This window comes from Canis aureus, chromosome 5 (genome assembly GCF_053574225.1).
Source record: "Canis aureus isolate CA01 chromosome 5, VMU_Caureus_v.1.0, whole genome shotgun sequence".
NCBI lineage: Eukaryota > Metazoa > Chordata > Mammalia > Carnivora > Canidae > Canis > Canis aureus.
The window spans coordinates 73,881,138-73,907,469 of NC_135615.1; the positions used below are offsets into that span (position 1 = coordinate 73,881,138).

General features: G+C 52.7%; 1 protein-coding gene and 1 long non-coding RNA gene across 2 annotated transcripts in view; both read left to right on the forward strand.

Annotated features, from left to right (window-relative positions):
- Window positions 1-26,332, forward strand: part of SLC9A1 (solute carrier family 9 member A1) — a 48,690-nt gene that overhangs the window by 15,942 nt on the left and 6,416 nt on the right. The window contains exons 2-5 of the mRNA XM_077898937.1: window positions 19,186-19,646; window positions 22,830-23,080; window positions 24,448-24,665; window positions 25,588-25,790. Of these exons, the coding sequence (XP_077755063.1) occupies window positions 19,186-19,646; window positions 22,830-23,080; window positions 24,448-24,665; window positions 25,588-25,790 (1,133 nt within the window). The remainder of the gene's footprint in view (window positions 1-19,185; window positions 19,647-22,829; window positions 23,081-24,447; window positions 24,666-25,587; window positions 25,791-26,332) is intronic.
- LOC144314605 (uncharacterized) lies at window positions 6,255-10,134 on the forward strand. Its single transcript, XR_013380475.1, has 2 exons — window positions 6,255-6,537; window positions 7,216-10,134. It is a non-coding gene; the product is annotated as an uncharacterized LOC144314605 (long non-coding RNA).

Genomic DNA, 26,332 nt, shown 5'->3' on the forward strand with positions numbered 1-26,332 from the left:
CAATGTTGAGGAGTATGGACTCTTTCTTGTAGTGACGGGAAGTGGTGAGGTTTTGGGGTGAGGCATGATCGCAGCTGGCCTGTGTTGAGGATGAAGGGTCTCTTGGCAGGTGGAGAATGGATTAGATGAAGTTTCTCACAGTGTTCTTGGCTCTGGGACTTTTCCGCCTCCTCCCTCCGTAGATAATTATCCTTCCCAAGAAACTGATCAGATGGAAAACTGCGGGAAATGGTTTGGGACAAGGATTGTGTAGGAGTTGGAGGGGGAATGAAAGGATGTAGCAGGAGGGGGGGATCCATGCCTAGCAGCAGGAGGTGGCTCCCTTGGAAGGAGGAGAGAGGGAGCCTGGGCTAGGAATTTAAAGCAGAGTGGGTGGCTCTGGAGGAGCCAAGTTCCTGAAAGTTCCTCTGCTCCCCTGTTGGGAAGAGGGTGTATGATTGACTGGCAGGTGTATGATTTTCGGAGGCAATGTAAGGCTTGTGCCCCAGCAGCCTCAGCACCTGGCCAGGTGTCAGAGCGAAGCCCAGGCCCACCTCTGCTGCTCAGCTGTCCTTCCCCATCTGAAGTTCCATCACTGTGGGCCAGAGCCCATTATGGCGAGAAGCTGTGTCCAGGGTACCTCTCCTAGCACAGAGCACACCTCCAGTCCTGGCTCCCAGCAGGCCTAAGGCTTTATTATTATTATTTTTTAAAGATTTATTTATTTATTTATGATAGGCATAGAGCGAGAGAGGCAGAGACGCAGGAGGAGGGAGAAGCAGGCTCCATGCCCAGAGCCTGACGTGGGACTCGACTCGATTCCAGGACTCCAGGATCAGGCCCTGGGCCAAAGGCAGGTGCTAAACCACTGAGCCACCCAGGGGTCCCCAGGCCCAAAGCTTTAGCTGTGGGGCTGGCCTCTGCTCCCTGTGGCATGTAGCGGGTGAAACAGCAGCTCTGAGTGTGCTGAGCTGGGCTCCTCTCACCATGAGCAGGTGACTGAACCACAGCCACCAGTGATTAGCAGTGAGGAGCAAGCAGAGGCGGGGATGCCTGTGCCGGGGCCCAGATGGTGGAGATTCAAGGCATCCTGTGGTACAGCCAGTACAGTACAGTTAGCAGAGCCTGGTGGCTTAAGGTTGTGAGAGTCCAGCAGACCTGGCTTCGAATCCCGGCTGCGCTACTGCCAGCTATGTGACATTAGGCCGAGTACCTGACCTGTGAACATCATTCGTCTGTATGTGATTCTCCCTTGCATGGTTTTTTCAGCTTGTCCTCCCCTCCCTCTATTTAATTGAGGGATAACATGCAGAAATGCATACAGTAGAGTGTGCTAATCTTTTTTTTTTTTTTTTTTAAGATTTTATTGATTTATTCATGAGAAACACAGGAGAGAGGGAGAGACAGAGACATAGGCAGAGGGAGAAGCAGGCTCCATGCAGGGAGCCCGACGTGGGACTCCATCCTGGGTCTCCAGGATCACGCCCTGGGCCGAAGGTGGCGCTGAACTGCTGAGCCACCCGGGCTGCCCAGAGTGTGCTAATCTTAAAGTGAACAGCTCAGTGATGATTTACCAATGTTTGCGACGAAGTTAACAAAACAAGCAAGTGAGAGGATATCTGTGTGTCCCCCTAAAGTCCCCTCATGCCCTTTGCTGTCCATACCCCCACATTCCTCTGGGGTAACTGCTGTTCTGACCTCTGTCATCATCAGTTTCTTGTACCTGTTCTTGACCTTAATATAACCGGAGTCAGACAGTGGGTACTGCTTGTATCTGGCTGCTTCTGCACAGCCTACTCAGGAGGTTCCTCTTTGTTGTCACATGCATGAGTGTGTTTCTATTGCTGTGCAGCATTGCCTTGTGTGAAGAAGCCACAGTGGTTCACTCTCCTGCCAATGGTCATCTGAGTTGATTCCCATTTTTTTTAAGATTGTATTTATTTATTCATGAGAGACACACAGAGAGAGGCAGAGACATAGGCAGAGGGAGAAGCAGGCTCCCTGAGGGGAGTCCAATGCGGGACTTGATCCTAGGACCCTGGGATCATGACCTGAGCCAAAGGCAGATGCTCAACCACTGAGCCACCCAGGCGCCCCTGGTTCCCTTTGACAATTATGAATAATGCTGCTGTGAACATTCTTATGCTCCATAGGGTTTTGGGAAATTAAATGAAATAATCTATTATAGGAAAGTGTTTCATACTGAGTTTGGACTTAGAGCGGGTGCCCAAAACATTTTTTTCTCCCAGATTGTGGTTGTTGTTCATAAAAAGGAACCAAACATTCAAACACTACCGAAGTGTGTAAAGAAAAAATGCAAATCCTGTCCCTTTCACTCACCTGCCCTTTAGAGCTGATCGCTTTGCAATCACTGTTTGCCTGGATTTGACTGTCGTGTGAAGTTTTTTAAAAAATTAAATTAATTTATTTTTAGGGAGAGGGTGCACATGGTGGGCGGCAGGGCACAGAGGGAGAGAGGAACTTAGTTAGGCAGACTCTGTGCTGAGTGCGGATGTCACCACCCTGAGATCATGACCTGAGCCAAAACCAAGAGTGGAACACTTAACGGACTGCACTACCCCAGAGACCCTGGAGTTCTTTTTAATAAAAATAGTTACATAGTAATCATGCTGTTTATACTCTTTTGCAACTTACCTGTTTTTATTTCGTCTGACTTTTTAAGAGTTCCCTTATCCGCGTTGAAGGAGCAGCTTTAAGAGGAACAGACTGGAATGAGCTCCTGAACCAGTCACCCGGGGCTTTCCACTCTGGCCTGGCAGGGCTGCTTTCAGGCTTCCTCCTGGCTTCTGGAACCTTGGGTGCAAGCCTTGTTCTCTTGTTCCCTGTTTGGGTGTGTTCTTGGGCTTAAATGCCCCGAGCATTGGTTTTCTTCTCTTTAATGCAGGAGAACCCACACCTGCCTCATATGGATGCCACAAGGTCTAAATCTAAACGCGATAACATACAGGAAAGATCAATGTTAGGGTAGAAGATAACATACAGCAAAGTACAAAGTGGAAAGTACGAGGTGGAGAGTGACGCACGTGTGCTGCTTATTATGTAAAATCACGGACTGTCAGAGCTACGGGCCTCTGAGAAGTGAGCCCAGCCTGCCTTCTTGCCTGTGAGGAAACCACGGCCCAGGGAAGGCTGCAGAACCAGCAAGTGATGGAGCCAGAATCAAATCAAGGGAGACATTGGCCCCGCAGCTTCTGAGCTCCCACCACTGCCCCAGCGGAGGGGGTGCTGACCACCCTCTGGTCCAGGAGGGTGGGGAAGCGGGCAGGTGGGGCAGAGGTGTAGGGGGCTTGGGTAGGGAAGAGATGCTGCCCCAGTCAAGGCTACAGCACTTTCTCCGTCCTAACTGTGCCCCCAAGCTTGAACTTCTGTCCATTCCCCGGCCCCACAGAGCTCCCTGCCTCTCCCTAAGGAGCCAGCCAGCACCCCTGCTCCCTGTCCCCTCCTGCAGGTAACAGCCCGGAGTTGCGTAGTCTCTGAGGCATCTTATATCATAGTGTTCAGATCACCTGAGCCTTTGCCATCCCAGCTTTATAAGAGGATAGAGAGGGCTCCCCCAAGCCTGTGAGCTGACCGGTGTAGACTTGAGGTCAGGAATCCGGAAGCAGAACCCTGACCAGCCTGGGCGGGGGCCTGTGCCTCATTTACCCTGCTCCTCCCCAGGAAGAATTGGCATGATAAGATTGGCACAGAACCAGCCCAGGTGGGCTCCACTCCCCCTGTATCTGGCCGCCGCACTGGGTACCAGGCACACAAAGGCAGAAGTGGCTCCTTGTACTCTGGCTCCCGCCTCTTTTGCAGCCACAGCTCTTTATGAAAGCACCATGGCAGTGATATCAGGTGGCTGGGTAGGGCTGCTGGGAGTGCCCTGTTGGTCCAGGGTGGGGTGTGAGCCCTCGTATTCACTTTCAGGGCAAGGCTGTGCAGTGACACATGTCCTGGTGGCAGTGAATGGTGATGTCACAGAAGTCCTGCACCAAGAATAGGAGGCCACCTCTGCTGGACCTCTCGCTTTGTGTGGCACTCTCTGCCTTCATCATCTTTGGTGGGCCTCATCTGACCCTGTGAGGCAAGAGGAGGCATCCTTGTTTTATAAATGAGGACCGCGAGGCTCAGAAAAGTTAACTAGCTCACCCAGGGTCACATGCACAAGAAAGTGGTGGAACCCAGTGGCCTTAAATCTAGGAAGCCAGAGTGAACAGGCTATTTAATAGGTTACCTGGCCCTATCACTGTGTGGCTGGGCAAACCCGAGGCCCAGAGTCCAGGCACATGGGGATTGGCACTCAGGGCCGGTATTCTATCCATTTATGGATAATAAGCATAGTTAGTACCATAGCAGGGACCCCACTCTGCTCCTTTTGAACATTCTGAGACAGTCTAGTTAGGGCCATCCTTTGGAGAGTTGAGAAATACTCATCCAGCTTTTTTTTGTGACTCAGATGAGGAACATGATGGAGAAATACCCCGGAGGATGAGCACCCAGCCTCTCTGGAGTCAGCTTCCTGGGCTCGAATCCTGTTTGGCCTTGCCCCCTACCAGCTAGGCGGTCTTGGGCAAGTGGCCTAGCCCCTCTGAGCTGCGGGTTCCTTGTCTGTGATGTGAGTGTGATAGTGCCTCTCTCACTGGATGGTTTGAGGTTGTGGGACAGTGACTTCTATGGGGCACACTGGTGGTGGGCAAGGCGGCAGGCCGGCAGCCTCTCAGCCTGCCTGGGACCTTGCCCCTGTGTGCTCACCTCATCACTGATGGGCTCCTAGCCTCCAGCCAGGCCCTCACTGCATAACCACTTGTGGGCTGGACTCCAGAACCTGTCCCCTTGGTGGAGAGCACCCCCAGGAAGCAGTTACAGGTCATGTCCTATTGAGCAGCCGGGTGCTAGCACAGACCTCAGCCTCTGGAGTCAGACAGCCCTGGAATCAGGTATCAGTTTTGTTGCTGCCTGGCTGGGTGCCACTGGGGCAAATTCTTTAAACTCCATGCCTCAGTTTCTCCTCTGGAAAATGGAAATAATGCCTACCTTATGGGATTGCTGAGGCCAAATGAGTAAGCACCTGACTTGGTGACAGTTCTCCCTTCCCATGCTGGCACGTGGCTAGTGGACCACACTGTGTCCCCCAGAGCAGTGCACGCAGGTGTTAAGAAGGGGCCCTGCAGGCCTCACCCAGGCCTGGCAGGTGCCTCCAGGTTTCTGTTCTCTTCACTGGGATACCAGACAGCTCCTGTCTCTGCTGGCAGAACACACACAGAACCAGGATGTATTGATGCTACTGGGGATCACCCCCCTCCCCTTCCTCCCGTCCCCCCCTCCCTTTTTAAAGATTTTTATTTATTTCTTCATGAGAGACACAAGGAAAGAGAGAGGCAGAGACACAGGCAGAGGGAGAAGCAGGCTCCATGCCCGGAGCCCCACGTGGGACTCAATCCTGGGTCTCCAGGATCACACCCTGGGCTGAAGGTGGCGCTAAACCGCTGAGCCACCCAGGCTGCCCGCTGCTGGGGATCTTAGAGGAAACCAGGAGTTTAGAGAGGGTGGGTATCTCACTCCCAAAGTCCCCTGGCAAGCAGATGACAGCCCAAAGCAAACAGGGCCTCCTGTTCCCAGCACAGCAGAACAGAAAGCCAGGGCCCAGAGCTGGGGGAAGCATGCTGGTCCGAAGCTCTGGAGTGGGAAAGACCTAACTGTAGGACCTTGGTTAATGAAGTCTCTTCACCGTTCCCTGCCTCAGTTTCCTCAGCTGCAGAATGATACGTAGGTCAGAGAACTTTTAAGGAACGCACACAGTTAAGGCGTACAACACGTCACAGTGAGGTGCTCGGTAAAAGGTAGTTGTAGGTAAAGTTAGGAGTAATGAGAGGTGGCACTGCATTCCACACGAGGACTGGCTTTGGAGTGTGAGTCCTCAGGCTGAATCTTGACTCTGCCAACACCTTGCTATGTAACCTTGGCCGAGGTCCTTGCCCTCTCTGGGCTTTATTCTTTGCATCTATGGAATGGAGGGGTTGGGCTGGAATGGTCTCAGAAGGCTGTCTCTTCTAACCGCCTATAGCTTCTTACTGAGCTTCTTCTTGAACCCCAGGAGAGACCTGACCTCCCTTTGCTGTTTCTGTAGCTCTGGGCCCTCCTGGCACCAGGACCAAGGCCTGCAGCCAGCCGTGTCCTCATCCTTTCTCTGCAGTGTCCTCTAAAGGGCAGCCTCCACTGAGCATGCTCAGCTCTCCCATCCACTCAGTACATCTCATGGCTCTTGGAGGCCTGAGGTGACAAACTGTTCCAGTGGATAGGGAGAGGAGGCAGGGAGAGGCCCTCCAAGTGTGCCCTCTGTGTCTCCCTCCTCAGGATGCTCAGCCAGCTGGGCTGCTCTCAGAAGTGTGTGGGAGCCTTCCAGTGCATCTCCTGGAGACGGATGCCTTGGGCACCTGCTTCGGGGAAACTCTGGCCTCCCACTCTGCCAGCCTGCCTCTGAGGCTTGTTGCTGAGGTTTCAGGGAACCTGCATGTGCATGGCCCAGCTACGTCCACAGTTCCTGTGTGTACTCAGGTACCCTAGAAAGCAGTTCTACAGATTTTAAAGGGGACAAGAAATAGGTTCAGTGGGGATCCAGAGGGCTTGTGCCTCCCCTTAGCCTCCTCTGCCTCTCCCAGCCTCCCCCCGACTCTCTTTCTGTCTCCCCTTGCCTCAATCTACTTTCCCCCTCTGCCTCCTCTCCCCTTCCCTTCAGCACCTCCATAGGCTTCTGCCACCGGGCTCAACCTGGAACCAACAATGACAGGGACAAGGTACCAAGCCCTGTTTCAGAGGGGCTGCCTCAGAGTGTGGCCCCATCTCCCAACTGTGGCTGCTTCCCTGGCAGCTGTGCCCTGATGCCAGCAGGCCCTCTGTGGGCCTGGGGACTAGGGGTACAGAGATGGGACTGTGCCCTTTGCTGAGAGTTTTCTTTGGCAGTTCTTGGCTCCAGATACATAATTTCACTGGATCCTCAGAACAGCCCTTGAAATAGAAATGATTATGAGCCCACTTCTCAGATGGAGAAACTGAGATTCACCTGAGAGTCAGAGTATCTGCAGGGGAGACATGGCTTGTAGGTTGCAGAGCCAGGGAACCAGGCCCCTGGTTCTCAAGACCATACTCTCAACCACGGGGCTCCCAGCTGAGTGAGTTTGGGTTGAAACCTCAGACAGATCCCTGAGGCAACTGTATCCTTGCTTGTTTTTCCAGATGTCACCTTTCCCAGCTGTGTCACTGAGGATCTTCCACCCTGCATGTGGGACCACCTCCCCTGGCCCAGGCCCAGTTGCTCTGCCTCAGTCCTCCGGAGCACTTGACTGCTGGGACCTCCTCTCACTAGGCCCTGGCTCCAGAGCGAGCCAGTGAGTGACCTCTGTTCCAGCGGGAGGCCTAGCCCCCCTGGTGGCATGATATTCCTGCTGTGTCCCTGTGGAACCCAAGTCAGGCGGCTGCAGAGTAGGCCGAGCCCCGGAAAGCAGACATGCTCTGCTGCCTGGGAACATAGAGGCCCCTTGCCATCCCACCCCTCCATCCAAGACCTGACTTTCTCTTCCTCACAGCCACCTAGTGCCCTGAGCATTGCTTATCGCCATGCTAGAGAGGAAGGAAGTGAGGCTCGGGGCAGGACTGTGATTTGCCGGAGATCACAGAGAAGTTCAGGTTTAGAACTGGGACAGAAGCCAGCTCCTGTGTTGGCAGACCAGGGCTCTTTACACCAGCCCATGCTTCGTGCTGTCTTACACCGCGAAGCTGTCCTGGGCTCAGGGTACTGTGCTCGTTGGCATGCACAGAGATGGTGAGCATGAAGTGCTTTGTCTAATAGCAGAGCTCACTGGTCAGATATCAGAGCTGAAAAGGCCCTCAACATCCTCTGAGGATGGGGAAGGCCCGAGAAAGGCATGGGCTTGTTCGAAGCACCTAGTAAGTTGGTGGCAGGGTCTAGATCGGAACCCAGGTCTCTGCATCAATCCCCAGCCTGGGTTTGGCTTGGGCTCTTCCTCTCCCCGAATATAGCTTTCTGGTCTCCTGAGGCATTTGGAGGTGACTGGGGGAGGGGTGGGCAGGCTCCTTGATCCTGCTGGAATCTGCAAGAGGTTGTACAAGTGCCCCTGGAGCTTAGCCTTAACAGCTCTGCAACTGGACTGCTCTCCCCACTCCAGGGTGCCAAGCTGGGGGGTGGGGGTGTCCAGTACCATCTCCCATTACTTCTTCCCCGAGGTGTTTACTGGCAGGACTTTCACATCATCTAAGACTAGAGCCTTTTGATGACTCTGTGTGAGCACTGGATTGGGAGTCAATAGTCCCAGATTTGTGACCTGGCTCTGCTGCTACCCATGTGATCTTGGGAGAGTGTCTGCTTCGAACTGCTTCTTCATCTGTTGTCTACTGCCCAGAGAAATGGCTGCTTTGTGCCCACCTAGGTCATCACTTCCTTTCCAGCCTTCACTGTCACCTGTGCCTGATAAAAACTCAGTATAGCATGCTTGTTCCACACACCTTCTACCCACACCTCCCACCTTTCCACATGCCACTGCTGTGCCCCAAAGGCCCCCAGTGCCTCCCTAACTTTAGGTCAGGCCAGTTCAGTTGGTATTCAGTGCACACAAGCTTGCTGACACATTCTGGACATGAGGTTAAATCAGGCTGGAATCCTGCCCTTGGATAGTCATGCAGGCTCAACAGACAAGTCTCGATCTTTGCCACGTGCCAGGCTCTGTGCTAAGTGCCGGAGGGTGAAAGATGACTAGGACAGAGTCCCTGCCCTTGAGAGCTGTCTGCAGGGGGAGACAACCCATCAACTGCACAGTGTGAGTGGATTCAAGTGTGACAAGTTTCTGCCCTGGGGAGTATTGAGGGAAAGCTGCTAGAGGAACCGGAGTGCTTCTCCAGTTAATCCACCAAACAAAGCCTCTGGTTTGCTCAGTGCTCTCCTATCTGTGGTCCTACGTGCTCCTCACAACAACCTTGTTAGGTCATTGAGGCAGAAGTTGGTCAGATGAGCGAATACTGATAGTGAGCCTACGTGTGATGGGTACAACTCTAGGTGCTAGGGGTTCAGCAGCAGTCGTGACAGCCTGCCCTCAGGGAGGCAAATTGGGGACCCATTCATGAGCACATACAGACTTCAAGTAGTGGTGAGTACAGTAAAGATAAAGCAAGATGAGTGGATAGAGAGGCCCGGGAGGATCTCCTTGAGGAGGTGGCATTTGAGCAGGGACCTGGAAGAAGGAGGGAATCTGTTGGTTCAACTATGTGGTACAGTGTTTCAGGCAGAAAGAAGAGTAAATGCAAAGGCCTTGGGATGGAACTGTTCTCCTGTTCAAGGAAAAACAAGGAGACTGTAGAGCCAGAGGGAGTTTGGAGATGGGGTATAAGAGAAAGGAGTCAGGATGATTCCGGGGTTTGGGACCTGAGCAACTGAATGATGCTGGGACAGTGGGGACCACTGGAGGAGGAACATGTTTGGTGGTAGGGAAATGAGAGTTCAGCTCCTGCGCCCTTGCCACTAAGAGTCCACCCCATGCACACCAGGCTCAGGGTCACCTGTGCCCCACCCTCCCAGAAGCGTCCTCATCCTCTCAGGCCCTACTGCAAACTCAGTCCTCTGAAAGTCATGTTTTCTCATTGATGTCTCTCCCTTCTGAGAGTTCACCGAAAAGCCCAAGTCGAGGGGCACCTGGTACCTCTTCTTTATCACTGCCCCCAGATGCTGGGAAGCACTGATTGAGCTGGGAGCAGTGGAAGGGACCCCGGAGGCTTCCCTGGGTGCTCTTCTCCCTCTGTCACCCAGCCAGCACCTCTAGAGTCTTGTCTGGTTCTCCCTCCACAGCTTCCCTCCTCCCTCCCCTGGAGCAGCTGAAAATGGGACGCTGGGCCTTGCTTTCCGCAGGGCTGTTGTCCTGGAAATGATAGAATTTCTCTTTGTGTTGCTTTGATGATATTGTGAAAAAGTTCAAGTTATATATAATGGATTTAACTCATTGTTAAGCTTCTAAGCTAAGTGACTTTCAACTGGAAGGGACACTAAAGGACAACAGGTATTCGGTAGTCTTGATTTCAGTTTTCTCCTAAATTTGCATTTTACAAACTCGACCATACCCCTAATAAAGGAAAAGAAAAAGAGAAATCCAGCTTTCCCAAGGTCTAAAGTTTCTGGAAATGGAACCTCTCTCATGGAGCTTCTTGTTTCTCCCCCCTGCCTCTGGCATGGGCAGCCGGCTCGAGCTCCTGCTGTGGCCTGCAGGTCCTGAGGATAGTCTGGCAGGAGAAGGGCTGTGGATGGGGTGGGGGGGGGAGGGCAAATCCTCACCCCTGGGGAGCCGCCCACCTGGGAACCAGGAGAGGAAGGTGGGGGTGTAGGGGTGGAGTGGGGGGCTTGAATCCTGACTAAGCCCAGGTTCATTTCCAGCTCGAGTATTCCATGCTTCCACTTCCTCTACACTACATGTTGAAATTCGGGGAGCCGAGAAGGGCCTCTCTTGCAAGGGGCATGGTTTCGACTTTACTGATGCCAGTGGCCCCATGGGGTCGGGTGAAGGTACAGAAGTGGAAGCAGAGAAGCAGAGGCCCTCTGATTTCCCCGCCAGCCACAGGGGCAGGACTGTCTGGGGCTCTTAAGGGAGGATTTCAGTATGAGAAACCAGCCTTCATCCTAATGCCATCATGGAGGGGACTGTTCAGTATACTGTGGCCCAGGCAGGGCCATGGCCACTGTGAAGTTGCTCCACGGAGGAGGGGCCTGGGAGACAGTGGGAGGTGAGGTCATCTTGGGTCTGAGACACTGCTCTGGAGCCCTGGCTCTGTGACCTTGGGGCGTGGAAGCAGTCATCCCGCTGATATTCTCTTCGCTTACCTTAAAATGGGGGTTAATAATAGTACCATTAAGGTTGTTGAGAAATTTAAATGAGATGCCTCAGCAAAGTGTTTGGTGCAGTCTCTGCCCCATAGAAGCAGTTCTAGCTCAGTATGTAGAATATGCCATTTATACCAAATTTTAAAACTATAGATACAGAATAGTTTAGAATTTTGTATACTGAACTGTTCACAGTGTGGATTTGAGGTAAGAGGGTGTCTTGTATAGCAGGTAAAGGGAAAGGAGGAGAGCCACTGGGAGATAATCCTCCTTCTGCTTACTGTACTTAGATCCTGTTGCAAAAAAGTTTTAAATGAGTTTGGGTTCTGTTTAAAAATCATCAAAGCAATGTATTTCCATTAAAGAAAAAAATAAAAAGAAACCAGTATGTGGAACATGTACCTGCCAGGGATCCAGACTGGCCACAAGTCTTGGGAGCCTGAGGTCCTACCCACCCCCTGAGCTGTCATCCTTACTGGCTGCTTGGGAACCCCTGGCTGGCCAGGCGCTGTTGTTGCCTCCTGGAGCTCTGTATCTTGTCAACACACACGGATTGTTTACTGCCAGTCCCTAGTCCCTGTCCCTCCACCCCCCCCTGCTTCGAGTGACTCATCCTCTACCTCACTACATAGGGACTCTCAATCCAGAGCCTTTCCTGTGGGGGGTGGGGAGAATCTGCTGGAGGGAAGTTCATCCGACAAATGTTTATGGGGTGCTTAGGTGACTGGGGAGGCTGGGCTGGGTACCAAGAAGTGCCACCCGAGTGGGGGGTGAGGTGGGGTAGGGGTTGTTGATGTGTGTCCTTGAAACCCAGGGAAAAGACTAGTGGGAACAGGAGAAGAACCTGGCTCAAGGCTGAGTCAGGGGTATTGGGGTCCAGACATGAAGGTCTGCGGCCTACGGCACCAGCTGGGGCCCCTGATTCAGTTCCTTGCATGGCCTGTCTCATCCCGCTGTGCACTGGTGTCTCCCTCCTTGTACAGCCTCGTTCCTATGTGGGCTAGAATTTCAGGGCCCTCAGTAAACCACTGAGATCCCCTCTCCACTCATTTGCTCACACTCTTCCCCCTATAGGCTTCAGCTCACGAGGCCCAGGTTCAGCCCCACATCCTTTAGGAAGCTTCCACCATTCCCTGAACATCACCCTGTGGGCCCCAGGCCGTGTGCTGGGATGCCAAGCTGACTAGAACACTAGCTATGGAGCTCCTGGCTCCACAATTAGGAGGAGCACCAGACTCAGCCGGGGCAGCTCAGGAAAGCCTTCTCAGAGGAGGTGACACCACCATGGTCCAGAAATTAGGTTTTGAGAGGTGAATAGAGGTGAAAAATAATTTCCCTCTGTGTTTACACAGTTGGGATGTGAGGATTTCTGGCAAGTGGAGTTCAGGGGTTGGGGATGGTAGGTTAAGTGCTGGGGGTTAACCCTAAGCTTGACCAGCTCCCTGACCCTGGAAACCTGACCACAGCACCTGCTCTGGAGCACCTCTCCTGTGAGGTCTCTGAGAGGGCCTGCCTATTGCTGTGTCACTCTACCTATTGCTTTCAAGTCTTCTTGGCCACCAGGTCCCCTCCAGCTCATGTGGCATTTCTGTCCTTCCTTCTTCATCAATCATCTCTGATGTTAATCTGCTACTTGACAAAATGCAGTTGTTTCTGTGTCCAACCCCTTGATTCTCACTTGTCTACCGTGAGGAGACTGAGGCCTGTCTGTGGGGTAATGATTTGCCCAGAGCATCGTGGTTACTGGCGGGCAGAGCTGGGCCTCGAATCTGGGTGTCGGCCTCCTGGCCCAGTCTTCTTTCCTCCACGCCTCAGGCAGCCTAATACATGCTGTTTGTGTTCTCAGAGAGCTTTTTTAGCTAATTTCCTACCCACACTCGATGTTCCCGGAGGGTGGAACCCTGTCTCCCTGAGATGTGGAGCGAAGCAAGCAAGAAATAGAGGTGCCATGTGGAAGACGAGAGGGGGAGGCAAGGAGAGATTGACTCCCCCGCTACGGGGAATGATTCCTGCCCGAGTACTTGGAACAGACTTATTTATGGCTCCATCCACAGCGGAGGCATACTGCAAACTTGAATGCTCTTCCCATTGATCCCGACGGGCTTTGTTTTCATTGGCACAGCACAACACAGAGCCGGCAATCCGGAGACCTGGGTTCTACTTTTGCCTCTGCCACTTGCCAGCTAGGTAGCCTTGGGCAAGTCACTTCACTTCTCTGCACCTCCATCTCTTCATCTATCAAATGAGAGTCTGGGTTAAAAATAGGAAATGAGAGGAGATCCGTGCAAGCTCCAGCGCAGCCCCTAGTGTCAGAACCTCAGAAGGTCTAGCATGTATGTTTTTCTTCTCTGTGCTGGAGAGTGTATCTTCAAGTGAGTCATGATCAAATACAGTATCCCTGAGTGGGCACTGTTGGGTTATGCGTTTAAAAATTGTCATTCATTGGGTGACTCCTGTAGGCCAGAAGCTAATCAGTGATTATCTCAGTGATACTTATACAGCTACCCTGGGGGTGACATTATCACCCCAGTTACAGAATAAGGACTAAGATTGAAAGACACAGGCAACATATATCATATAACATCTCACTTGCTCTTCACAAAAACACTCATATGTGAATATTGGCAAAGACTTGGTGAAGTCAGCCTGCCTTCCTATTTCTCTTTTATTTTTCCTTGTCTTTCATTTATTCATTACCCTTACATCTCTTTGCTCTGTGCAGGATACTTGTCCTGGGCTCTTTTTTTTTTTTTTTTTTTTTTTTATTTACTCATGAGAGACACAGAGAGGCAGAGACACAGGCAGCGGGAGAAGCAGGCTCCATGCAGGGAGCCTGACATGGGACTGGATCCCAGGTCTCCACAATCAGGCCTTGGGCTGAAGGCGGCACTAAACCGCTGAGCCACCCAGGCTGCCCTGTCCTGGGCTCTTAAGAGGATTCAGACCCTAGAATGGCTCTCCTCCTGCTTCTCTCTCTTACTCTCTGGCAAACTTCTATTGATCCCTCAAAGCCCAATCCAAATGGTCCCTGCCCTGGGAGCATCACCTACTCTTGAAACTTTAGCCATCCCCACCTCCTTCCCCTAAAAGTCAGTTTTATCTTAATTCACAAATGGTTAATGCCTACTATATTACTGGAAGCTGGAGAGCTGGATGGCTCTAGACAATTTCCACCTTTAGGTAGCTTAATGCCCAGTGATGGACAGGTTTACACCAGTAGATCTTGATAATGCAGAGTGATTCATGTTATACTTTGGTTTTGAAGAAATTAAAATAATATAGCAGTTGCCACTTTTTGCTAACATTGAGTGCCAGCGTTGTTTGGCATGCTTTGCCCTGATTACTTCCTCTTGTACCCCAGACACACTCTGAAATAGGCTTTTACACAGATAGGGAAACTGAGAGTAGAAGATGAAACATAAATGTCCAGGGCTGCCCAGCTAGGAACCCTGATTGGAATCCAGGGAGGGAAGCTAGTGCCACATATCTTTGTCTCTGCTGGTCTGGCTGTCAGCCTGCTGGGATACTGGCTCAGGGTGTGTCCTTTTACCTTGATCCTCATAGCTAACGTTGATGGTGGAAAGAATCAGACTAAAGAAGAATCAGAGCTCTTCCTACCCTCACGGAGCCTCCAGTCCCAGCGGAGATCAGAGCTGAAAACAGACCAGGCCGACAGAGGCTGAGCCTTCTGATAACTCCCACCTCCTGCCTTAGAAATTTAGCAGATAAGACTGAGCACTTCTGACTGATTTAACTTGGGAGAGCTTCCTGGAGGGGGCAAACCTAAAAATAGGAAGGATTTCCCAAGGTGTTTACTAGGCCACTAGAGTGGAAGGGGAGCAGTAGTGAGATTTCCCTGGAGGAGAGCTCATGGAAAGAATACATCTCTGGCTCTCTCAGGGCCACTTTGGGCCTCTTTGGGCCTGGGCAATGACGCTCCCCTTAGAAACAAAATAAGAATAAAACCAGAGATGATGTGATGAGTGGCTAAGAACACAAGCTCTCTCAGAGCACACTGCGGTAAACTGTAGAGTGCCAGGTTTTCCTAGGGACGTATTACCTTTCAGGACTGTAGTTGAGACTGGTTGCTGGGGCAGTTGAAGAGGGAGTTAGAGAAATGGAATCATGTGCAACCAGGAATCCCTTGGGACCTGGCCGAGTTGCAGCCCCAGAGCAGTCCTCTGGCCTGGAACTAGGGCGGCGGAGCCCCTTGCACACTCCTGGGTCTCTGGTGACTGGCATGGATGGGCCAAGGAGGCCCCTCTTCCTGGCACTCCCCTCTGACCACCGGGGACAGATGGTGGGAAGCAGGATCAGGGGTGTCCCATCACCCTGGCAACCAAGGGTGACGTAGACCAGCTTTGCCTGTTGCTCCACTGCACCAGTCTCAGCAGCTGGGGACTGTCCCAGGAGAGGTAAATAAAACACGCTCGTGGTGGAGGGCAGAGAAGCTGTGGGGTGCCAGGAACCCCTCACGAATTTTGTTTGGTCAAATGTCTGTTTGACCAAATGAAGTTTGGTCAAATGTCTGTTCAGTGTGCCTCTGTATGTGTATAAGCGTGTGTGTGTGTGTGTGTGTGTGTGTGTATGTTATCCAAGAGAGGTAGAGTGTGGATGAGTGTAAGAGGAAGTGAGTGTGTATAAGAGTGGGTGAGTGTGAGCAGTGTGTATTAGAGAGTAATACAATGTGTAAAAGGTAGTGTGTAAGAGTACGAGAGCACACGTGAGAGTGGTGTGTGAAAATGTGTGTGGGTGAGTGTGTAAGAGAGAGTTTGAGAGTGTAAGAGAGCCGGAGTGTGGGGGAGTGTGTCCCTCAGTCCTGGCACCTATACTGGACACGGAAATGCTCACCTCCCATGGCGGGAACCACGTGAGTGGGTTCGCCCTGTGACTGGGAGCTGTGGAATTCCACACCTTCCCCGGCCCTTGCTCTGGGAGGACTGCATGCCCTCACGGGAGGCCGTGTGGTTTGAGAGATCGCTGGACCTGGAGCTTCCTGCGTTCTCACTGTGGAATGGTCATGTGACAGTGACAGGTCACCGGTGGTCTTTGAGTCTCCGTTTCCCTGACCAAGGAGCAGAGGGTTTAGATGATGTCCAGGGTCTGGTCCAGCTCTCCCAGCTCTGGATCTGACTCTAACTGCCTCTGCCCCACCCCAGATTCCATCCTGGTGACATCACTACTGCCACAAATTTGGGCCCTGGAAGTTTTGCCTTATTTCTTGGCATCTTGGGGTCTCACTTTCATGCTGGGATTTTGTCAGGGGACTGGGAGCTCCAACCGTGCCCCCTTTCACCACACCTGGTATCAGCAAACTTCCTGTGTTTTAAGGAGACTCTCAAGGCTGCAGGGTGGGGACAGCTGGTGGAGTTAGGGCCTTGAAAGAGGCCAGAACAGGCCCTCAGCACCCCCCCTTCCCTACACCGCTGCACCCTTCCCCCCTGGAAGCTACTTTTCACTAATGTCCTGCCTACCTGAAGTATGGAGCCAAGAGTGGATTGCAGACCTTCCCCTTAAGCCTGGGCCCATCCCTTCCCTGCCCTTGCCCGTCAGAGCCTGCTCACCAAAAGGCAGGGCCAACACAGGAAGACCCAGGGGGACGTGCTCTGGGAACATGGCTCCAGCTGGGAACTACTCTGGGAGCCAGCTTCTGTAGAAGAAAGTACACCGCACCCAAGTCAGGAGGCCCAGGACCTAGAGGTCCTCAGTGGCCTGGGCCTGTCCTGCCTCCTCTGAGCTCCAGGCTTTTCTCTGTCGAATAGGAATGCCAGCTGTCTCTTAACTTAGTGAGGGAGGCCTGATGGCCCGAAGGTCCTGAGACTGGGAAAAGCGTGGCCATTCCCATGAGCTGGTCATGAGGTTCTGACTCTGAGTCACCTCAGCGTCCCCAGTGCACGGCACCAGCCTGGCTCAGAGAAAATAGCCATGTTTGAGTAAAAGATTGAGTAGCTTTCTGTGCTACAGATATTCTAAGCTAGAGTAGAACTCCTGCCTTAGACTTTGGGAAGCTACTGAATCTTGCCAAGCCCCAGCTTTCTCTTCTGCAAAATGGGGACAGCACACATCCCACAGGGCTATTTTGAGGACTAGAGAGATGCTGTGTGCCAGGCTCCCAGCACGGTGCCTGGCTCACCGTGCACCTTGAGGAATAATGAGCGTTCTTTGTGTTACTACTCCTGGCTTCTTTCACAGGCCACCTTACCCTGTCCCTCTGGTACTTGTCTCTGGGTCTGCAATGCATGGCATGGCACTTCCGGGGGCCAGTCAAGTATTATAGATTGAACTGATGGCAAAGTGCCTCCCCAACTGATGGTGGGGAGGCATTTTTAAAGCTTAATATGCTAGATGGAGGTGGAGACTGTCATCTACCTGCCCTGGGCTTCTCTTCAGACTGTGCCTTCTCCTAAGGCACTTGTTGGTGCTCACTTCTAGGACAGGTGCTTAATTCCAGGCTTGGGTGTCAAGGTCAGCTGGCTAGACCTGGAGTTTGACTCCTGGTCTTGAGAAGCTGCTTCCCACTGGCTGCAGGAGCTCTGCTCCTCTCAACCCCGGTGCCATCCTATCTCCCCTCCAGGGCAATGCATGTCTCCAGGTGTGGTACCATCGTCCTGTCTTCACTGCTCCTGCCTGGGTTGTCTGACCTCGAGGGGTGCCAGGCAGAGAGAGGAATCTGGGTAGCAACTATGGATTGAAGGTCTAAGGAGAGGCATCAGAGGAGGACTCCTGCCCTAACATGAGCAGACAGGGGTGCTCCAGGAAGCACACAGAAACATGCAGTGTCAGTCACACACAGTAGGGATAGAGGTACAAGAATAGTGTTCTGGAGAGATAGCTAGGCAAAGATCTGCGATCAAAAGAGGATGTGGCTCATTTGGGGGAAATGGCCCTTCCAGTGCACCAGCCACTGAACACTGGGGGTTACTGGTAGACACTGTAAAGACTGGGGGATTTTTCAGCAAGAGGTGAATTTGGTCAAGTCTGTTTTAAAGCCAGGAGAACGTGCATGGTGGCTTTGGGATTCTCTCCTGGCCTAGGATGGAGACATGTTTTTTTCCCAACATGTTTTAGTGTCTCTTGGGAGCTCGGCACTGTGCCAATGTTCTGGGCCTTGCCAGTGTTTCGAGTGTTGAGTCTTGACTTGTAGCTATACTGGCACTACCCAGATCAGTAGAGAGTGGGAGGGGCTTTGGGCATGGGGAGGGATGTTTCTGCTCCTTCCCAAGGCTCTCAGGGGTAATGAGAGCCAAAGCCTGGCCAGATGGGTTATCAGAAATTATGTGAGTAATGGTCTAACCCTGTGCATTTTCAGATCAGTAGGTACTTGCTGAATACCTACTATGCCCCTAGCCCTGGGGATCTCATTATAGACAGACAGGGTACCTGCCTGCACAGAGCTTATAGGCTAGGGAGGTTGAGGAGGAGAGCAAGAGCTTTCACCCTGAGCAAAGTATCATACTTTCTTAACTAAGCTGACCCTGGGGTTTTAGTACCCAACACACAGTTGGATGGCTGGGTCTTCTCCACCTACCTCCCCACCCAAAACCAAATCAAAACCCCTTGGGAGCTTGGGGCCAAACCTGGCACTGACCTCTCATCGGGGAGATTTGTGCTACTTCCTAGTTCTAGATTGGGAGCCCCAGGGGCCACTGCTGCTGGTTTGGGGAGAGGGACATGTTCATGCCTTGATGAGGAGGAGAGCAGAGCTTGACCTAAAGAGTTTAGGAGTTTGACAGGAGCTGGCAGGGTGGGAGGCCAGACCTGGCTTCTGTCCTGGTTCTGCTACTGATTTGCTGTGTGCCCTTGGGCAAATCCCTTCCTCTATCTGAGCCTCAGCTGCTCCATCTTTAAAGTGGATAGGATTAGGCTAGAAACAGGATGGCAGATAGGTTTTATCTCACATGGAAAATTGATTGATCTCTGTTTGGCTTCTTGAGCAGCTCTCTGGACTCAGCAGGAGAGCACATGAGTCTAGGATTGGAGGTGTAGGTAATGCCCTTAGATACCTGGGGCCTCAGTAAGCAATGTATCATTCTGCCTTCCGGAGGCATACAGAGCCACTTCTTTCTACTCTTTTATGACAGAGACAGAGATAACATCTATATATCCTAGAAAAAAACATTTTAAGAGCATCATCACTTAGTTTATACAGCGAACCCTGGGAAGCTGGTATTACCACTTCCACATCATGGGTGAGGAGGCCAAGGCTCAGGGAGTTAACAGAGCAGCCCTCTGAGGCCAAGCCTGCACTGCTGTCACCAGCCCCATCCCCAGCCTCGTGTCCTGGCTCGCCGCAAGCCCACGGCTTCCCGTTCTCTTGCCCTCTGCAGGTTTCCACGTGATCCCCACTATCTCGAGCATCGTCCCGGAAAGCTGCCTGCTGATCGTAGTGGGGCTGCTAGTGGGGGGCCTGATCAAGGGCGTGGGCGAGACGCCCCCCTTCCTGCAATCAGACGTCTTCTTCCTTTTCCTGCTGCCACCCATCATCCTGGACGCTGGCTACTTCCTGCCACTGCGGCAGTTCACTGAGAACCTGGGCACCATCCTGATCTTCGCTGTGGTGGGCACACTGTGGAATGCCTTCTTCCTGGGCGGCCTCATGTACGCCGTGTGCCTGGTGGGCGGTGAGCAGATCAACAACATCGGCCTCCTGGACAACCTGCTCTTCGGCAGCATCATCTCCGCCGTGGATCCGGTGGCCGTGCTGGCCGTCTTCGAGGAGATCCACATCAATGAGCTGCTGCACATCCTTGTCTTTGGGGAGTCCCTGCTCAATGACGCCGTCACTGTGGTGAGGAGCAGTGGCCACACCCGCATGCACCCGGGGCTCAGACCCGAATCCGGGTCCAGAGCGAATCCCACATCCACCTGCTAATCATAGTAGCGAAACAGCAAATGTCCATTCCTGCTTGCTGTGTGCCAGGCATCGTGCTGAGCACTCGATGTGGATTATCTCATTTAATCCTTGTGATGACCTTAGGAGGTGCTTCTTATTCCCACTTTATGGAGGAGGCAGCAGGCCCCCTGAAGTCAGATACCTTGCTAACATGTGATAGGACCAGGGTTAGAAGCCAGGGACTTCAGGGCCTGAGCTCCTGGCCTTCCCAGGCCATATGTTCTGTCCCTGACTTGGACTGTGATGTGAACTTGGTTAAATTATGTATCATCTTTAGACTTCAGTTTACCCTTTATAGGCCATTTAGTCTATGAGGGCCAGTTCAGCCATCATGTTGGCTGTGCCCTACGTTACAGTTCAGTTTGTGTAGAGTTCAGGGGCAGCCGTGGTGGAAAGGGACCCTGCCCTCAGAACATCCAGAAACGGTGCCTACGTGGCTCAATCTGTTAGAGCCTATGACTCTCCATCTCAGGGTCATGAGTTCTAGCCCCATGTTGGGCATAGAGCCTACTTTAAAAAACTAAAATAAAATTTATTATAAAAACAAAAACACAAACCTCCAGAAAGTGATAAATAAATGGATTGGCCTGAGCTTGGCCACTTGCTTATTATGTGACCTTACGCAAGTGACTGTACCTCTCTGGGCCTCACCTTTGTTAGCAGCAAAGTAGCCGAGTAGGTAGTACTTTCCTCCTATGGTCTAGCAAGGACAGGAACTCCTAACGCGGTCCGCACATGGCCATACTGTACGTGCTTACACATGCCCTTCCTCCCAGCTAGCTTCCTCAGGAAACAGATATGTGTATGTGCACACTCACATCATGTTGTGAAAATACCCCCATTCTCCTCCTAGTTGGACTGCTCAGAGAGCAGCTGTACACACAGGAAAACACAAGGACACGTGTGCATGCCAGTGCATACTCACACATGCATTCCCTCTTTACCTTCCCCCAGTCCCTCAGGAAGCCACACTTCAGAGAAGAGACAGTGGTGGTTGGCTTGTCCTCTTCCTCCCCTGTTGCCTTCATTAGGTCCTTGTGGGGCAGCACAGCAGTCTGGTCTAAGCAGGCAGGCCTCGGTGCTGGTCCTTCTAGCACCAGCTCCTGCCTCAGTTTCTCTATCTGTAACAAGGATTGCAGTACCCAGCCTGTCATTCTCCCTGGGTTCTTATAGGAGTCACACCAGTGGGTACCAAAGACCAAGCCCTCTCCAGTTGGATCTGAGTATTGGGTTCAGGTTGGCACTCCTGGGAAACAGTGGGGTGCGGTTATATCAAGACCACCTTGGGCTGCTGGCCACACCTCCCCAGGTGGTGGGAGTGCTGGTGTTAATTGCTCCTGCTCACTTCCTGTCTGAGCACTTCCTGTCTGAATATGTATTGCCTCATCTAACCCAAACAGAAACACCATGAAGTTGGCACTGTATTTATCCCCAGTTTTTCCAAGTGAGGAAACAGCTACTAACAGGGAACTCGTCCAGGGGTATGTTAGCTGGGCCTGGGACCTACACAGTGGGAGTCCAGAATGCACACACTTGCCACTATGCTGCGCTGCCTCTGTAGTCCCATTGATAGTACAACCTGGTGGAAAAGGAGGAGCTTGCCCTCTCTACCTGCCCTGTTGACCCAGATGGTAGACCCTCAGAACCCATGAATCTCCTCAGGCCAGGAGTGAGTTTAGGTGGCCTAGAGCTGAGAACGCACCTGTTGTCCACTGCTGGAGCCCTGCCCCAGCTCCCAGGCAGCACTGGGGTCAGGCCAGTGCTTGGCATCTCCCCTTCTTGCTTGGCCCAAGTCAGGCCCTTTCTAGAGTTCTGGGCATGAGTGTGAGCAAGTGCCCTATTTCCCAACATTAAAGCAGAAGGAGCCCCTGGGCTGCATGGTCTCGGGCCTTTGCTCTGGAGCAGGTCACCCCTGCCCATGCCTCCTTGCCTGTAAGTAGCGGGGGCTTTGGAGAGTTCCTTCTCAGCAATTCTCAGGCCCTCTTCCCTCTCTCAGCGGCCCCAGGCCTGGAAACTGCCCAACTGTTTTCTTGGCAGAGCTGGCTAGGAGTAGGTCCAGTAGCCAGGGAGCCAGCCCCTAAGTAGAGGCAGAGCCTCAAAGTTGCCCCTCTCCAGGAGAGCCTACCCACTGCTGTCAGGGAACAAGTTCTGGGTCTGGTTTTGCCACTGAGGACTCCACCACTCTGAGCTTCAGTGTAGGAAAGGAACCTGGCATCCTTGGGTCGCCTGCCTCATGAGGCTGTTGTGTGTTTAGCAGGATAGCCATTGTCCAAGGGCTTTCTAGTATGTGACCTGCCACGTAAACGTCTGACGATAGCATTACAGTGACTGTTTACTTCCTGGTCTAGGAGGTGGAGAAACATTAGAAAACCTATAGTTGCATAGCATCTGAACTTGGCTCTGCAGGGTGACCACCTGGAGAGCTTATTGAATAGAGACTTCTGGACCCCACCTCCAGAGAATCCAAGTGGGGTATGGCCTGGCTGTGTATATTTTCAGAAATTTTCAGAAGCTAAGAAGTCCTGTTCTAGTTCATTGTCTGAACTTTCTCTGCTTTGTGCTAAGGAAAGACTGAATGAAATCCAGACAGGGACACAATCGGCCCAAGGTCAAACAGTGCGAGAGGCCACTTAGTAGCACCAATAGTAGCTACCACTGTGATAGGCATAGCTCTCAGCACTATGCCTTTATGAACTAGTTTCATCCTCCCCATAGCCCTATAAGGTTGGTACTATTAACTCATTGTATGGCTAGGAAAACTGAGGCACAGGGAGATTGAGTCATTTGCCCCATGTATACAGCTAGGGAGCAGCAGAGCCACAATTCCAACCCAGATAGTTTGGCTTCAGAGTTAGTGCTCTTAATCAGCATGGCATGCTGAGGGCCTGAAGCAAGGCCCTTTAGCCCCTAGGCTGGTGGTTTTGACCACCTGCTTGGCACTAGGGTTTCTCTGCTATCATGTGGCCTCTTCTTGTAGCCATGGTTGGTGGAGGACATGCACTCACCCTAGGTGGACCCCAGGGAGCTGGACAGCCAGGGCCCTGCCCTCCTGCCAACCAGCCTACACACCCTCCCCAGGTCCTGTATCACCTCTTTGAGGAGTTTGCCAACTATGACCGAGTGGGCATCGTGGACATCGTCCTTGGCTTCCTGAGCTTCTTCGTAGTGTCCCTGGGCGGGGTGTTTGTAGGTGTGGTCTACGGAGTCATCGCAGCCTTCACCTCCCGATTCACCGCCCACATCCGCGTCATCGAGCCACTCTTCGTCTTCCTCTACAGCTACATGGCCTACCTGTCAGCTGAGCTCTTCCACCTGTCGGGCATCATGGCGTGAGTCTGGGTGCAGCACTGGGGAGGCTGCCAACTTGGATTCCCCAGGCTTGCAGGGTCACAAGGGAGTTCTCCAGGGCCCAGCCTCTGGCTCTGGGATGAGACTCATGGAATGGACCAGGCTCCAGGTCCCGGGACTGCCCCTGGAAGCACTGAGTTTAAAGTTCTGGAAGGCCTCAGCCCTGCTAATTCTTCCCTTCATTTGCCTCAAAGGGAGTTCCTTGGTTGCAGCTGGGCACAGGCTCTCACATTCACTGTGCCCTTCCTTCTGTAGCCGCAGCAAGGAGGCTTGGGGCTTCCATTGCAGTGAGGAATGCAGAGGTCCAGAGGCTTCAGCTGGGTCTTAAAGTTCAGGGAATGTGGAGAGGCAGTGAGGTGCAAAGATTTGCCCAGTAGGGGAAGACATTGGAAATGCAGAGGCCAGGCTGGATTGGGGGATTCGGGGTGACCGTGAGGAGGCCGGGCCAGCAGGAGCAGAGCCCAGGTATGGACGCCAGGCGAGGACGTGGGCAGCTGCTTGGAACAGAGCTCCTTATGGGAACGCCTGTGCATTAGAGACACCATGCTCCAGGGGAATAAACCAAGGCCATGGACATGTGTATGACTCCTGTTAGGCAGAGGGGCAGCATGGCTTTGAGGGGGAAGAGGCACAGGCTTGCTTTATTTATTTATTTATTTATTTATTTATTTATTTTATTTTATTTTATTTTATTTTATTATTATTATTTTTTTATTTTTATTTATTTATGATAGTCCTCCAGAGAGAGAGAGAGAGAGAGAGGCAGAGACATAGGCAAAGGGAGCCCGACGTGGGACTCGATCCCGGGTCTCCAGGATGGCGCCCTGGGCCAAAGGCAGGCACCAAACCGCTGCGCCACCCAGGGATCCCCAGGCACAGGCTTTAGAGTTGGGCAGACCTTAGTCCGCATCTTAGCTCTGCCACTCGCTGGCAGGGTGACAGTGGACAGGCAGTGATCTCTCTCTCAGATCCCTCATCTGAAAAAATGCAAGGGCAGCCCGGGTGGCTCAGCAGTTTAGCACCGCCTTCAGCCCGGGCGTGATCCTGGAGACCTGGGATCGAGTCCCACATCGGACTCCTTGCATGGAGCCTGCTACTCCGTCTGCCTGTGTCTCTGCCTCTTTCTCTCTCATGAATAAATAAATACAATCTTAAAAAAAAAAAAATGTGCCCATGTCTGGAGGGTTGAGTGAGAAGACTGAGGCCAAAGAGACCAGTAAGGCCCGTGGCGGGTTCTGACCCGTCAGGGGGCAAGGCACGCGGGCACCTGTCCGCCTCCCTGCAGTGGAGGGGCTCTGGGAAGGTGCAGCCCCACTGAACCCCAAACTCTCCTCTCTCCTGACCCCAGACTAATCGCCTCAGGAGTGGTGATGCGCCCCTACGTGGAGGCCAACATCTCCCACAAGTCTCATACGACCATCAAGTACTTCCTGAAGATGTGGAGCAGCGTCAGTGAGACCCTCATTTTCATCTTCCTCGGCGTCTCCACCGTGGCCGGCTCCCACCACTGGAACTGGACCTTTGTCATCAGCACCCTGCTCTTCTGCCTCATCGCCCGAGTGCTGGGTGAGGTCCCGGGCTGGAGCCGGGTAGAGGTGTGTGCATGCACGCACGTGTGGGGTGGAGGGCAGGCCGGGCCGGGGGAGGGCCGGGCGGCTGGTCTGAGGGGCCCCAGGTGGCTGCCGGCTGCTCGGGCTTCCCTGCCCCCTCAGCAGTGCTGAGACTGCCAGGCGTTGCGAAGGCTCACCGTGAGTCCGTGATCTCTGGGAAGACGGCCACAGTGCGTGAGAAAGGAGGGACCTCAGGGACCCTGTGCCACAGAGCCCGGGAAGTTCTCTGAATGTTCTCTGCATTGCCTCGTGGCACGGATGACTTGAGCACTTGCAAACCTGTCAGTGCTACCGGCCTGACACAGGGATCAGGCCTTGGGAGCTTGGATTCTGCTTATAATTTCTAGACACCCCTCACCTCATGACTCTGTCGCTTCCCCCTCTGGATCTCACTCACCTCCTCTCTAAGAGTAGGTCTATGTCCCTGAGCCAGACTGGCTATCGCATCTACTTGGTACGCTGTGTTTTAAACCCCTTTAGTCCTGGGTATCATCCTCTAGAGATTCTGGTTCTGTGGGTTGAGGTCAAATCCAGGTCTCTGCATTAAAAAACTTTTTATTATGGAAAATTTGAAGCACGCAGAAAAGTAGATCCCACAAACCCATCATGATTAATAGATACCAACTTGTGGCCAGTCTTGTTTCAACTCTCCTGCCATCTCCCTTCTGACTTCCAGCCACTGGAGGCCTCTGTGATGCCTCTAAAGCACATCCAGGTTGGGAGACCCCCTTAAGGATCCACCCAGCTCGTGGCTGAGGGACCCAGGAAATGAGTGCACTGGGTGGGTATACTAGCCAAGGCTTCCTCCAGGCAGAGCAGGTGCAGAAGCCAGGAGGGGCTGGGGACAGCATGACACTCTTCTTGCCCTTCCCTGGCAGGTGTGCTGGGCCTGACCTGGTTCATCAACAAGTTCCGAATCGTGAAGCTGACCCCCAAGGACCAGTTCATCATTGCTTACGGGGGTCTTCGAGGGGCCATAGCCTTCTCCCTGGGCTACCTCCTGGACAAGAAGCACTTCCCCATGTGTGACCTGTTCCTCACTGCCATCATCACTGTCATCTTCTTCACCGTCTTTGTGCAGGTGCTGGCCAGGGCGGAGCAGCCCTGCCTGGGGACCCTGACTCTGCAGGTGGAAAGAGGAGGCGCACAACCTGAGACAGAGCCATGGGCTCTGGTCCACCGATAACTTGCTACACAATCTTGGGCAAGCCGCTCCTCCTTTCTGGGCCTCAGTTTCCTTAATTGTGAAGGGGGAATTGTGATAATGAGCGACCAGTCAGAATGCTGCCTAACATTCAATCCAGACAGTGTTGAGAGAAGGTGCAGTCAGCAGGCTTGTGGTGCTCATTATAGGGCTTTAGGGAAATGACCTAATGTCTTAGGATCTCCATTTCTGTGCCTATAAAATGGGAATAATAGCACAACACGGGGAGCTATAAAGATTGCTGAACTGGGCAACAGGAGGTCTGGAGTCAGCCCAAGCTCTGCTGCTCTCCTGTGACCCTGGGAAAGACCCTCCTGTTTCTGGGTCTTGGTTCCCCATCTATGAAGTGAGGGCAGATGATCCCAGAGTCCCTCCAGCCTGCTGGCCAGTGATTTCTGTGCATTTAATGACCCTGGCTT